This window comes from Argiope bruennichi, chromosome X2, assembly GCF_947563725.1.
Source record: "Argiope bruennichi chromosome X2, qqArgBrue1.1, whole genome shotgun sequence".
NCBI lineage: Eukaryota > Metazoa > Arthropoda > Arachnida > Araneae > Araneidae > Argiope > Argiope bruennichi.
The window spans coordinates 5090283-5105587 of record NC_079163.1 but is presented as its reverse complement, the minus strand read 5'-3'; the positions used below and the strand labels follow the sequence as shown (position 1 = coordinate 5105587).

General features: G+C 32.2%; 1 protein-coding gene across 3 annotated transcripts in view; it reads right to left on the bottom strand.

Annotated features, from left to right (window-relative positions):
• Positions 1-15305, bottom strand: part of LOC129960131 (dyslexia-associated protein KIAA0319-like protein) — a 100405-nt gene that overhangs the window by 39952 nt on the left and 45148 nt on the right. For all 3 annotated transcript variants that reach the window (XM_056073288.1, XM_056073287.1, XM_056073289.1), the window contains exons 12-13: positions 13347-13507; positions 12803-13062 (exon numbers count right to left, since the gene is read on the bottom strand). In XM_056073288.1, coding sequence (XP_055929263.1) covers positions 12803-13062; positions 13347-13507 — 421 coding nt within the window. The remainder of the gene's footprint in view (positions 1-12802; positions 13063-13346; positions 13508-15305) is intronic.

Below are 15305 nucleotides of genomic sequence, written 5' to 3'. Positions count from 1 at the left end.
ACAGAAAGTTCAAGAAATATTCCTAAGCTTTTATATATTCAATAAATCTTCAACTACAACTAAAATTACAATTAAATCCCCCAATTATGCATAGTAAACAATAATACTCAATGGTGAACAATAATTAGTTTTGCCCAGTGGTGGATTTTGTGGCCCCAGACAGTACAAATTATGAGGCTCCATTTCTAATAAAATGGTTAATTTACGTATTTCACATTTCAACGCATTTTTAATTTAATCAACATGTTAATTTATTTTAGAAACTTAATGAATAGATATGTCTTTATTTTTTAAATATATAAATATGAAAGAAATGATTAAAATAATAATGTCTTTGAAAAATGCGCAATTATTAGTTAATAATTTGTTTAATTACAAATAAAAGTATTTAATAATTATGATACATTTTAAAGAAATAAACTTCCAAATAATAAAGAATTAAAAACTATTATTTCACAGGTCCTATCAAGTGGAATGTAACATAAGAAGCTAATGAATAATTAATATTTCTATATACTATAATAAATTAATTATACTTTAACAATTTTAATAATTCAATGCCTGCACATATTATAGTCCAGATACATAATTCAATACTAAATATTCTAAATTTGACAACTAGGTTGAAAACATTTTTTTAAATGGCCTGCCTGCATTCCTTCTGCCAAACTGCCGAATCAGAAATCGGTCACTGATTCTGCCAGGTTAAGTTGAACAAATACAGCCAAATGGTAATGGTTACTCAGTACTTTTCATCATATAGTTATAAAATAGTCGAAAAGGGTAGCTTATGATCATTGCAATGAAAATTTAACTCAACAGAAAGATGATGCATATATAAATAATGAGAACTCTGAATTAGCAACTGCGAGGGCACATAAAACGGACGCAGTTAGCACGCGCAGTACAAGGCAACTTAAAGAGGAAAATTCCATTTCTAAAAGAAATCAACATGGCGGATTTACACGAAGTAGAAAGATAGGAAAATTGGAGGGAGGTCGTAGTTTGAAGAGTTTGGAATTGAGAAAAGCATTTCTCGCGCAAGGAAAGCGTTCCAAGGTACAGTTGTAAGAAAGGTTGGCAAAGAATGCCCCTCCTCACACCAAAAAAAAAAAAAAAAAAAAAAAAATCCAACAACGGATGATTAATATGCCAAAATGATCAATATATCAGTGGATGATCTATATGGCCAAAAGAGAGCCGGCAGCAGACAACGGGAAATATAGCTCAGCACGCACCAGCATGCGGCAACTGAATTGCAGATGCTCTTGCTTACTGTGGCCAGACGACAGCATAAAAATTGGCCTAATCGCCTATCTTTTGGAACGCTGCATATTATTGACAGCAGGCCATCAACGAGACTATATATAATGGTTAAAGAATTCAAAAGACTGGACCTTTCTACAAAGGGATGATTCTTTTTAATGATGAGAGCTGTTTTAGTCTCTCAAACGATTCTCGACGTCAATTAGTATGGAGATGGATGCGATCAGGTTTTTATTGCACTGACATCAGCGAAAGAAATCATTGGGGCGCTTTTAGTGTGTATCAGGGAGCATAATGGAACTCAATATTTTGGACAAAGATTCAGGGACAGAAGATCGTTATTGTGATGAAGTTATCCTCCCCACGTACGTTGTTACTTTCTCTCCACTTGTATCTGCTCCGAGGTGCTTAGTGTTGAAGAACGATAACGCATAATCACACAAATCTCTTGCTGTTCAGGAGCTTCCGGAAAGTGAAGATACGGATTGGTCAGCGCTTTCCCGCGATTTAAATCCTATTGAACATGCTAAGAATGCTCTGAAGAGATGTCTGGTGGCACTATCGTATCTTCCGGAGGCCAACAGATAACCGACACAAATGCTCACTGAGGAATAGGCACTCTTGCTTCAAGAATAGCTAGATAATATTGATTTAAGTATGAACAAAAGACCCCACGCAATCACAGTTAGGAGATTATATCCTTCACTAAGATACATCAATTTCTTAATGTCCTTCTTCCAGACACAGATCTGTACCATTGTGAATTATGACAAAAACGTCTTTTTATGATTCATTCTACAATGCATCGTTGACGTCCTTTTTTACTTTTTTCGTCGTTTACAGAGTATTTGGTGACTTCATAATATGAATTTCAGCATAATATAAATTACAGCAAAGTCAGAAAAGTTGTTATTTTTTTTAACACTAGAGTAAACCAGTGATAATATATACAATCCATTTTATTATTTTATTTTGGTTTTGCATTCCCATTAATTCCTCCTTTTTCAAAACTCTTGATATCAAATACACAATAAATTTTAATATGAAATTGTAGAAGAACATCAGAATTTAAGAACACTGGGAATTAAGATTACTTTTGTCATGAAAAAAAGTTGTATTTGCTATAATTAATTGTTAAAGTTACTTTAAAAAATTACAATATCAAAATAAAAATTATAAATGAATATAAAATTTTTGATAATTTAGCTTTATATATGTATAAAAATAAGAAATGGAAATGCAAGAACTCTTACAAGCAACATTTTATGTTTCTTTGTAAAAAGATTCACAGTAACAGATTTTTTTAAAATAAAAAATCACTGAGGTGATTGAGAAAAACTTTGTCTATATATGACCATCACCAAGCATAACGTTTTAGGGAACGGATTAAAATTTTGAATACAAGGCATGTACTCAAGAATGATATGAAAAACAATAGTTAACTCTCACATTTAATTTACAGTGACAAGTTCCGTAAATGGCAATGGTTCTGAAATGGCAAAACCTACTTTTATCACCAAGGAAATGTGATCCCAGCAGCATAAAAGGGAATTAGAACGATATTTTTTGGTGGAAAAATAGTGGCGGTAAAGCACAGACAAAGAAAAATGGGAAAAGCAGCTTAAGTGGGCGTCACATAATACATCATCCAATTTTGGAACAGAGTCGATTCCCCATTAGGGATGCAGAGAGCAACACCAATTCAAATTTTTAAAGCCATATTTTCGGTGTTTTTTAATAATAATCATCATTTTTTTTCCACACTGAGATTCGATATTTTTTGCTTATTTTTTCAATATGAAAATTCGATGATCATTGGAAATGGGGCGAAAAATCATTAAAAACGTAAAAATCATAAAGAAAATAAATCAATAAACAAAAGAAACGCAAGTAGGGACGATTATTCGTGCAGTTCAAGAAAACCCATTGCACATACGATTGATTAACTGAAAACCAAATACAACCTTTTTCTCCCTTTGAATTTAAAAATGCTAGCGATACAATCAGAGCAGATTCAACGGGAACACTGACCATCCCCCCCCCCCACTTATATCCAAGACACGTGAGATCTCGACCGAAGAGTGGTTAGATGCAGCAAGTCTCGTAAGTGTTGTCGAAGAAGATCTAGAAATTCTGATGGCTCAGTTTTAACACTAGTAAACTGTAGAAACTTGCCAGAGAAAAACAAGCTAGATTCATATGCCAGCTCAGCTGACCTAGCACCAATATCATCCTAGAATGGTGTGTGGATACCTAGTAACAACGTTGATAATTGTTGTGTCCAACACTCGATTCAGCCCAGATGGCCCTTTAAGGAATCCTTAAGTCGTCGACGGTGAAAATTGTCTATCACACCGTAGTGAACACAGCAGCGAATTTATGCAATTCCTAAAAAAATGGAAGGAGGTAAAGGACCTACAACATCTAAATGTACATGCCCAAATCACACGGAAGGTAATAGAAAAATCACCTGCTGGTGAGTTAACACGACAGCTGACCATAGATTTTTGGCAAGGGATGCACTGTTTGCAAAATTCTGTTCATCATCTTCTCAATAATGTACAGTTTAAACTCTGCTTTACGGCATCAGTTGTAGACTTTGCACCAGAATGAGCTAAAGAGTGAATGATATTAATTATAATTCTACAAAACTATTTCGGCGTATAAGGACAAATGTTTCCCATAAAAACATCGCAAAAAAAAAAAAAAAGAATATCTTGCTGTTTTTTGAAAATAAAGAAATAGTTTAAAAACTAAATTAGAATTTAAGCCTTGCAAAGTTAAAAGTTCCTCATCATCGAAAACTCGAAATAAAGTCATGTATAACCTTAAAATGAAATAAAACCATTCTTTCTTTACAATTCTTTCTAATTCCGAAAATGTGAATGGAAATGAAATTTGAGTTCTCATGTCAAATATCTCCAAAACTGTCAAATAATGTTCAAGTCAGAAAATTGATAGGTTCAGATGATTTTTTAATTTTTTTTTATTTTAAATTTTCCATCTTTATGATTATAAACCACACTGGAAAATATCTATCAGGGAGGAAAGAAACAAAGTTATTTTCAAAAAAAAAAAAAAAAAAAATGGACTTGAGAAGAGGCTATGTTTATGTATAATTGTCAGAATAAATACTTCTAAAAACATTCCCTAGACTTAAAAAGTGAGCTTGTTATTCTGCAATCGGAGCAAAGCGTTTCATCTATATCAAATGATGTTTTACCACTGCAGATGATAATACTGTGCGCTTTGAATCCTTCAAAAGAATTGCCGTTTCCAAGAACGAGACCCCAGATAACACACTGTAACAATAATGCAATTTTGGGAGTCTACTACGAGACTGGCACTACAGCATGTTTTAGAATGTATAATCGCGGAAAGAAAATAAAAGCCATCCAGCTTAATTTTGGTCTCGTTTATCATAAAAAAAGTACCATTCGAAATCAATTAATGAATTTTTAAACAAAAAAAAATCATAAGGGGCTATTTATATAATGAAAAAAAGCAAAACTTTCAAAGTTTCCCATAACACCCCCCAATTTTTCTCCCTTAATTTCAAAACTACATCCAAAGTCTAGATGCATTCGTTTCGGAATTACGAGCTAACAAAAGAATTTGGACTTTAATTTATATCTTAACAAATAATTTGGTTATTCAACTGAAATATTTTTGTTACGAAAATATAAGGTATTATACATATCTTGCGCATATACTTATCGTTAAAAAGTAATTTTTAATATGCGAAAAATAATAAAAATTAGAGTTTAAAATTTTTTTAATTGGCAGCACACTTAATTTTCGTCCTTAATCAAAGAACAAGGTCATTTTATGGGGACATGCAAAATTTTAGCTCATTTCTACGAGTAGTTTTTCAATCACGTTGTTTTATATTGCTTCTTAAATGATGTATATAGGGACATAATCCAAATTACAAAATATCGGCAGCATTGTATTCAAATGTTACTGATTATGCATTTCTTGAATTAAATATCATTTTTCACGTTGTAACATAAGGATATATTTTAAAAAATCGTCCATGGCAAGAAATATGAAATCAATGTAAAAGAGTGCTTTCCACTGCCATAATATTTTATTAATAGTTGCTACTTTTGAATGTAGAGAATATCTCTGCACTTGTGGTAAACTAGACTTTTTGCTGATAGGATCACATAATGACACTTACAGAATACAAGAAATTACTTAAAAAAAAAAAAAAAAAAGGAGCATTATTTCCAAATGAGTACTTTGTTGGATTGTAACTATTCAATTTTACAAATATATTGACCAAAGTATTTCTCTTTATAATTAAAGATAATATATTCCATATTTTGTAACAAGAAAAGGACAATTTATGTTTAAATTTATTGATGTCTGTTTTTGAGTTCGATAATTTTTACAAATTTTTATTTAGATGAATATCGAAAGGAATAAATTTCTTGGCAAATAAAGTTTTGCAAGAATTTTTTTTGATAAGCAAAATTATTTTATAACAAGAAACTACATAAAATTTTGAATGAAATCGAAAAAGATTTAATTCTCACAAAGAATACAAGACATTATATGACTTATCTAAAAAATTGTAGCAGTTATTATTTTTTTATTTGACCTGAATTATCATGCTTTGTTAAATAATTCTGCTTTAGCACATTAAAGAATTGTTCTTATAACCTTTTGAAAAAAATTTAAAATTTTTAAAAACGAATACAAAAATTAAACTTATATCTATTATAAACTTATTCATAAATTATCTTTAGATGCGTTATTACGATTTGTATAGTTTTTTTATTGATTTTACTACTCCATTTAATATATTTGGTTGATAAATGCCAATTTAAATCAGTTCACTTTGTATTGATCAACTAAAAAGGTTCTACTATAAATTTTCGATTATTAAACTGGATACTTGGAGTTTGAAAACTTGCTAAGTGGAACTGACGACCACCGCGTACAGAATCGGACAGCATAGGGATTGGTGAGCAAATGAGCCAGCAGGGGCAAAAACGGCTAGTTACATGTGTGTGTGTGTGTGTGTGTGTGTGTGTGTGTGTGGAAGCAGGTGATAGTCTCCACGAGATGGCGCAGGCGGCGCCAGTGAGAACCCTAACGCTAGTAGATGGAATGAGACTAGAGCGTGCGGTAGCTGGACTGTTCGGAGAAAATGGCTGTGGACCGTGGCAGCACGATGAGGTGCCCACGCTGCAATATGTACCGAAAGTTGTAAATATGTATAATAGAACCTATATTTAACCCTAGACACCGTTTCGTAGTGAGTTTTTTCGAAGGATGGACACTTTCGCTCCTACAACTTGATTATTCGGCCTGGATCGAAACCGAAAGTAATCAGTGAGCTGAGAAAAGCGTAAAATTTATTTTTGTGGGTTTAAAAAAGCCGAAGATTTACTTGGAACAAACGGCAATGGGTGGCCACCGCTTGAAGAAAATCATCTTCCAAAATTGGATTACCTGTTTAGAAGGTTCGTGTTGGGGTTGAGCGGATAATACAAAGGTAGGAACTTTTCAATTCTAAGCATGGCTAGTTTAAACAAAGCCAAGGAAGAAGATCTTTTTAATTTGGCCCAGGAATTAAACACTTGAGGTGCCGAAATCTGTCACTATATCAACACTTAAAGCGCTAATAGAAAACTGTGGCACTTATAAAAATGATTCTGAGTACTAAACGATTTACTAAATACTATAATAGAGGAGAGAAAAGAGAAAATTGACGAAGAAAGACGGCGTGAAAATAATTTAGTTGAGTTAGAGAAAATTAAACTTAGTAGAATTCAAGCAGAATTGGAACTTCAAAACGCGCGAAATGCTAGCACTAGCAATGGAAGGTCGGAATCAGAGCTAAGTGGCCTCCCTGACCTGGAAAGCTTGATAAAATCGGTTAAAACTTTAGCACTGGCAGTTCCTTCAAGGCCAGAGAATTTCGCATTATTTTACAAATCGTTCGAACGAGCATTTAAAACAAAAAATGTGCCGGAAAATTTGAAATCCGAAATATTGATTGCAATTCTTGAAGAAAAAGTCAATAATACGCTGTTGTATATTGGCGAAGAGTTACAGGATTATAAGAAATTAAAATCTCTGATTTTGCGTGAATCCCAACTTTCTCCACAGGTGTGTTTGCAAATTTTCCGACGTGCAAAACGAAAGTCCGACGAAACATGTTCAATTTTAAACAAGAATAATATCTAATTTTGAGTATTATCAAAAACTGCGAAATGTCAGCGAATTTAAATCGCTTTGTGATTTGATTATTTCTGATAAAATATTCGAATCTCTAGATAAAGATACTGCCGCCCATATTGCTATTCGTCAATCAGATTCGTGGTTTGAGCCATTAAAAAGCTTGCTAAAGAGTGCGACCTATATTTTGCTTCTAAAGAAAAATCGTTGCACGAAACGAAAGTGCCATATTCAGGCTCTGCAAGTTGGCAAAATCGGCAAATAAATCGTCAGTCAAAACCGAACTATCGTGAACCAGATCATAATTTTAACTTTAGGCATTCCCCCAAAAAAAAAAAAAAAATCTGGTTGTTTCATTTGCGGGCAGACTTGCAAAGTTTTGTGATAAACGCTTTAAATCAAACGAAGTAAGACAGCGAGAAAACGTTACGAAATCGTTAGCCATACATAAAATTGGCGCTCAGAAGAAAGTTTTCGGAAGGCGAGCAATTTCAAGATTTGGAATTCGCTAATCTTGTTATCAATGAAACACCGATTAAGACGTTGATTGACAGTGGTGCTAGAATTAATTGTATAGAAAGATCGTTGGTAAACGTACCTAAACAACCTGACCGATTTATCGAACTGAAAAGTTGCTTTAGACAGACGGTTAATGCAGAAATTAATTATTTCGAAACCGCGCTGGAACAAAACAAAGTAATAGTGGAACTTCCGTTTGCAGTAACTGATCAACTTTCACCCGATTGCATCATAACGCAAAAGAATTATGAGCATCTTTTCGAAGAGAATGAAAAAACAAAATTAAACGAACGCGATGAATCCTCCTCTGACGGAATTATTCCCAATACGCAGGAAATGAAAAAAGAAAAAATGAATCCAAACGAAATTCTTTCTAACTCTTTTTTTATCGCCGGAAGAAAAAATAGAAAAAGATATTCTTTCTGATTTATTTTCAGAGCAAAATATAAATGAGAAACATTGTGTAAAGAGTATTTATAAAGATTCTTTTTTGCTCAATGAAAATGATTTTTTATTGTGTAACCTTGATTGTTCTAGTGAAAATATGAATAATGTTGATTTATCGCATACGACAGATGCTTGCGTTAAGGATAAAATTAAGGAACTTGTAAATAACTATTCCCCGAATAAAATAAAAACAACTAACTTGAATATGAGAATAAATTTATTGAAAGACGACCCAATTTATTCAAGGCCGAGGAAACTAGGATTTTATAAAAAAAGCTTAGTTGATAAACAGATTAAAGCGTGGCTAGAGGAAAAAGTGATACAAACTAGTAACTCTGAATATTCATCCCAAATAGTTCTGTATAAGAAAAAAGACGGATCCACACTGGTGTGCTTGGATTTTCGTTTAATTAATAAGATAATGATTAGAGACCGCTTTCCATTGCCAATTGTTGATGATGTATTAGATTAATTGCAAATAGCTACCGTTTTCAACCATAGACCTAAGAAATGGATTTTTCCATGTAGAAGTCCATCAGGACAGTAGGAAGTACACAACCTTTGTCACAAGTACAAGACAATGCGAATTTTTAAAAGTCCCATTTGGCTTGGCTAACAGACCAAGTGTATTTCAGAGATTTGTTTCCACTGTATTCCGTGATTTAATTAATGAAGGTATAGTAATGATATACATGGATGACATAATCATCCCATCAAGCAGTAAATTTGAAGGCATACAGCGTTTAGCAAAGGGGCTAAAGACTGACTCAGAGTATGGGTTAGACATCAATTTCAAAAAATGTCAGTTTCTTAAAACTACAGTTGAATTTTCAGGCCATGTTATTCACAATGGAACTATAACTCCCTCACCACAGAAAACTAAGGCTGTACAAAAATTTCCAGAACCAAAAAATATCAAACAATCATCTTGGGGCTTACAGGTTGTCTCAGAAAATTCATTCAGGGCTATGCTAGTATAGCAAAACCCTTAAGTGACTTGCTGTGCAATAATAGTGATTTTAAATTTGGCAAAGAATAAAAACAAGCCTTTAAAAACCTCAAGGACATTCTTTCTACTAAACCAGTACTTCATATTTTTAAACAGGGAGCAAAAAGGGAATTGCACACTGATGCATCCAAATTTGGATATGGTGCAATTTTATTGCAGGAAACGGATGACGGGAAGCTTCATCCTGTACATTTTATGAGCCGCAAAAAAGGAATAGAGGTTCAAGAGGAAAAGTATTCCAGCTACGAATTGGAGGTCCAAGCAATAATTCAGGCATTAAAAAAATTTCGCAGTTATCTATTAGGAAACAAACTCAAAATTGTCACAGACTGTTAGGCATTCCAAAAAACCATGGGTAAAAAAGAAATAACCCCCCAAAATTGCTAGATGGGCTCTTACTCTTGAGGAATTCGAGTATGAAGTTGTCCATCGTTCAGGGACTCAAATGCGTCATGTCGATGCATTAAGTCGTTACCCAGTAACCATGCTCGATTGAGATGAAGTAACACCAAAAATTGTGGCTGCTCAGTTAAAATATATCAAAACTATTAAGGAACTCCTTGAATCAGGTAAAGTGGAAAATTATCCACTTAAAAATAACATACTCTATAAAATTGAAAAGGATAGAGAAAAATTAGTAGTCCCTAGAGCTATGCAAGTAGAAATTGTCAAACAATGTCACGAATTAGGACATTGTGCTATAGGAAAAACTGAAAATTTAGTAAAAGAGACTTACTTCTTCCCTAAAATTAGAAAATGTGTTGAGGAAGTAGTGTCTAATTGTGTTGAATGTATTTTAATAAACAGAAAAAAAGGGGAAAAAGGAGAAGGGTTTTAAAACCCCATTCCTAAAGAGAATGTTCCGCTTGCAACATATCATAAGTTTTATCGGACCATTACCTTCCACTAATAAGAATTACAAGCATATTTTCACTGTGGTAAATGCATTCCCTAAATTTGTGTGGTTTTACCCGGTTAAGTATATCAGCTATAGAAACAATACAAAAATTAAATCAACAGCAAACGTTATGGAAACCCATCTTGGATCATTATGGATAAAGGTTCCACATTTATGTCTAGTGAATTTGAAGAATATTGTAAAAAAGAAAATCGAACATTTAAGCATTACAACAGGTATACCCAGAGGAAATGGATAAATAGAAAGGACGCCCGAAACCTTGATCCCTATTCTCTCCAAACTATCAATTGAAGATCCAATCAAATGGTTTAAATGGATAGGTGCTGTGCTAAAGACCATGAACTCTACGACTTCAAGAAGCACAAAATTTTCTACGTTCAATTTGCTGACGGTGTGGAAATGAAGACCAAGGATGAGCAACGAATCCTCGAAATCCTGGAAGAGGAGTACACCAATAACCTCATGAACCGTCGTGAAATGCTTTGAGATGAAGCGAAGGACAACATCCTGCAGATCCAAGAAGAGAACAAGAGGGTGTATAATAAGAAAAGAAAAAAAGCTCATACATACAAGAAAGGTGACCTGGCTATTCAGAGGACACAGTATGGAACTGGTCTCAAACTGAGAGCCACATTCTATGGTCCCTATGAAGTGGTAGCTATCAAACCCCATAATCGTTATGATGTTAGCAAAGTTGGAAACCATGAGGGTCCCAATCTCACTTCAACGGCAGCAGATCGCACGAAGAGATGGGGCAGTAACGCCTAAACATAATCTGTCGACTGCATATTCAAAACTGTATGTAACTTATATTAGGCAAAGTACTGTTTTGTGTTTTTTCCCCCTCTCTTTTTCAGAATTCTTGTATTCCATGCATGGTGATGTCACTGTGGACCACCGAGGCCGGTGGTCACGAAGGATGGCCGAGCTGTGGAAGCAGGTGAGTCTCCACGTGATGGCGCAGGCGGCGCCAGTGAGAACCCTAACGCTAGTAGATGGAATGAGACTAGAGCGTGCGGGGGCTGGACTCTTCGGAGAAAATGGCTGTGGACCGTGGCAGCACGATGAGGTGCCTACGTTGTAAAATGTACCGAAAGCTGTAAATATGTATAATAGAACTTATATTTAACCCTAGACACCGTTTCGTAATGATTTTTTCGAAGGATGGACACCTTCGCTCCCACACATATATATAATTATTTCTATAATTATAAATAACTGTTCTTATAATTACACTGCTTTCAAATTCCTTTTCATATCAGAAGCAGCAAAACATGTAATAAATAATAAATTAATGAAAACTTAGATGTTCTACGATTTGCGTTCTGTATATATCCTGTATATGCGTCTTCATATAACGAAATTTTCGCTATCAAAAAGTATTTGTATAAAAAACCAAGCTGCTGAAGTCACATGGAAGAAAACTGAATCACATTTACCAATGAATGAAATACAAAATTTTTTATATGATCGTAAAATAAAGTGGTGCAGCATTTCATGTCCATTTATGAGTAATAAACAAATGATGATAGGAAAAATATATATTGATAAAGAATAGAGCAAGTATGAAGCGCAAAAAAAAAAAAAAAAAAAAAAAAAAATTAATTTGTCCATTTAATCTGTAAGTAAGATTTAACTTTAACACTAGAACTAATATTTCTTTTAAACAATAAACAAGTATATTAAATTTTATTTTTTCGCTCATACAACAAATCTTTCCCATTTGCTACTATCAAGGTAATGACGATAATGCTCAGATGCAATTTAAGCAAAACTTTCAATATTCTTGCATATTTCTTGGAGGAAAAGAATCAAACTTCTAGAAGCTTTCATTCAGTATTTTGTCATGCATGAAGTAGCCGATTTTAGAAGTCGGTTTTAATACGTAGACTGTAACTTAACAGACGTTTTCAAAAAGTAACAAAAAAGTACAATAACCGACGTCTAGAGAATATCTACATTTTATATTTCTAAATATGGAAACAATCCCTTAACAGAAATTTTCTGATATCTCTCGAAGTAATCATGGTGTCTTAACAAAAAATTTGTACTCTGGGCTATTCATGACTTTTTAAAAAATGTAAATATGCAAATAATTCTCTACACACATTTACACTGAGATGTACAATATTCCACTAGGCAAAATTCTACACATCGAAAAGAAAGAAAAAAAAATGCGTTTTAATAACTGAGACTACAATACACACATAAAAGAGCATAAGACTTTCATATGTGTATTGGCCAGATGTCAAAAATCCATATAACAGTGGACACAGAGTTTAAAATATTAAATGGAGTGATAGATTATCATAATTTACTTAAAATTAAGAATATTGATGAAAAAAATAAAGCAACAGTTAAATAATGTTTGATTGTATTTTTAAATAATATAATATGAATGAAATAAAGTTTGACCAATAATTACAAAAAGAGAAATTAATTAAACCTACGAGATTTGTTCCCATTTCCACTGGGTGATTTTAATATTGTCTTTGCTAGCAGTGCCATTTAAAATTACAGGACCTTGAAGTGGTAACGTAATTTTTTGATCTTTCCCAGCATTGGCTACAGGTGGAGTATTACTTTCAGGTTTAACGAACAAATGAACCTCAGTAGTAGATGTTTGATCAGCCGTGTCAGTCACTTTCAAGATAAATTTGTAAACACCTACTTCAAGCTGAGAAAGATGTAAATATGGTCCATTTGTTCCCTAAAAAATTAAAAAAAATATTTAAAGTTAAGAAAAAAATTGGCAAAAAAAGCTTAAGACTTTTTTTCATACATCATTTACTCTTGAAAGAATTCTATCATTATACATCTTGAAATTGTAGAGATAAGCCATACATAAACTACATTTTTCAGAATTTTAAACAGATTTATAATTGCCTGAAAAAAATCCATCAGTCTATTAAAAATCCACTCTTTTATGAGTGTTCTAGTCTGAAGTACTGTAAATACATTTTAAATAGTGGAATCAATAAAACCTTTTCTTACTTCCATATCAACAGCTTTATCTGTGTCAGGACTTTTCTTCCATTCCCAACTTTTTATACCTTTATCATCTGTACTAAGATTCCCATTTAAAGTCACTTCATTTTGTGGCAAATAAATAACAACTTCCGATTTTGCATTAGCTGTAGGTGGGTAGTCAGTTTCTGAAAGCATTAAAAAAAAAAAAAAAAAAAAAAACATTGTAACTATCAAAAAGCGTATAATTGGAAAAAAGAAATACTATTTTAAATAAATTGAATAAATTATTTGAACAAAATGAATGTTAAGGTGCATATAGAAATAATTTTCAATGTAACTCTTAATAACATTTATGATAAGCAAAGAGAAAATTACACAAAAAGCATAACACATCATGTCACAACTTCTACAAAACCATCACTAATTTAGTTATATAATACAAAAGAAAATATTTTAATTCAGAAATAGCTGGTAATACAACGAAGCTGAAGATTTATAAGAATTTTGAAAGTAAATGAATAGAATAGTACATCAGAGGATTTTGAATTCAAACATGAAATTAATAAAAAGAAAGAAAGCTACCCCTAAACATAGGGTAGAAGCTGAAAGGAAGTTACATGAAAATGAGGAAAAGGTAACAATTCGTTTAAGGTTGAAATTTGTTCATTATGAAAATTGTAACATACTAATATGTAAATTAATTTTCTACTTTCTAAATAATTACATTTGAGGTTTGAAATCAATAGCACAATAATATTGATGAAATGAATAATTGTAACGGTACTTAAATATAGAGGTATGGTACTTTTCAATAAATTTCTTCCAAACTGAGAACTACTAAGAAATATGCATTTTGACACGAATAATGGTTTAAATTATAAGTATTAAATTAAAATAATAGTAATATGGCTTACTGTAAAAAATAATGCGTTTTTTTTTTTTTTTTTTTTTTAACAAGGCAAAATGTTTATTGAATTGTATATTAAATGTAGCGTGGTTCTGATTGAATACGCGAAACGAAAATACGATAGAATATGCCTTGTGAAAAATAAAACACTGCAGTATACTATCATATCTCTAATCGTTTATGAGTTACAGTGAATAGATAGCAAATGCACAAAATCTTAAAAATAAATTTTTAAAATTGGTAATTCTTTTCCTCGGCCATTCACAATCTGTAAATTTAGTTAGAATTTTGTCAAATGTTAATTCTTTTTGCAAACAGTCCAATTCTGTATCAGAATTTTAAATGTTTCTATACTTTATTATATTTCATTATCAGAAAAAAAACTCAATTTTGTCATAAATCTGAAATCCGTTTTTTGTTATATTCCATTTAAAAAAATCCAGGTGTTAGATTGGTTTGATATTTAAAATTTTCATTGTAATCAATCGTTTTATGAAGCCTTTCGCTTGTTATTTTCATTCATATTTTGATATCAAGTAACTAAAGTTGTTTGAAATCAAATTTAATGTATCATCTGATTTAATATCTTTATATTTAAAAGGGTGAAACGCATTAGTCTTTAACAAATAGTAAAGCGTCTTTTATGTTTACCATATTAATCTTGACAAACATAAGACACAAGTTGACATTCGATCTCTTGAAACCTCATTTTATGCAATCGCATTAATTTCAAAGCAATTATTATTTTCAAATATTTCAACAGTTTCTCATCGAGCAATATATCAATTTTCCTTCAATATAATATTTCGATACCCAACATTGAGAAACTTTAGTTTTTTCTTAACTATTTCCAAAATGCCGTTTATAAATAGCCACATTTAAATATTGCCATGCCATCATTTATATCATCAGTCATTGCTCGAATTAAACTGATTGCTTTTCTTTCAAGTTCAGATTTATTAGTCACTTCAATAGTTACTCGTGCGTTATTCAAATTTACTTGCAAATTATTAAATGGTGCTCAATCAATACATAATTAATCTCTCATTTTCGAGTAAGCTATAAGCTACAGATCG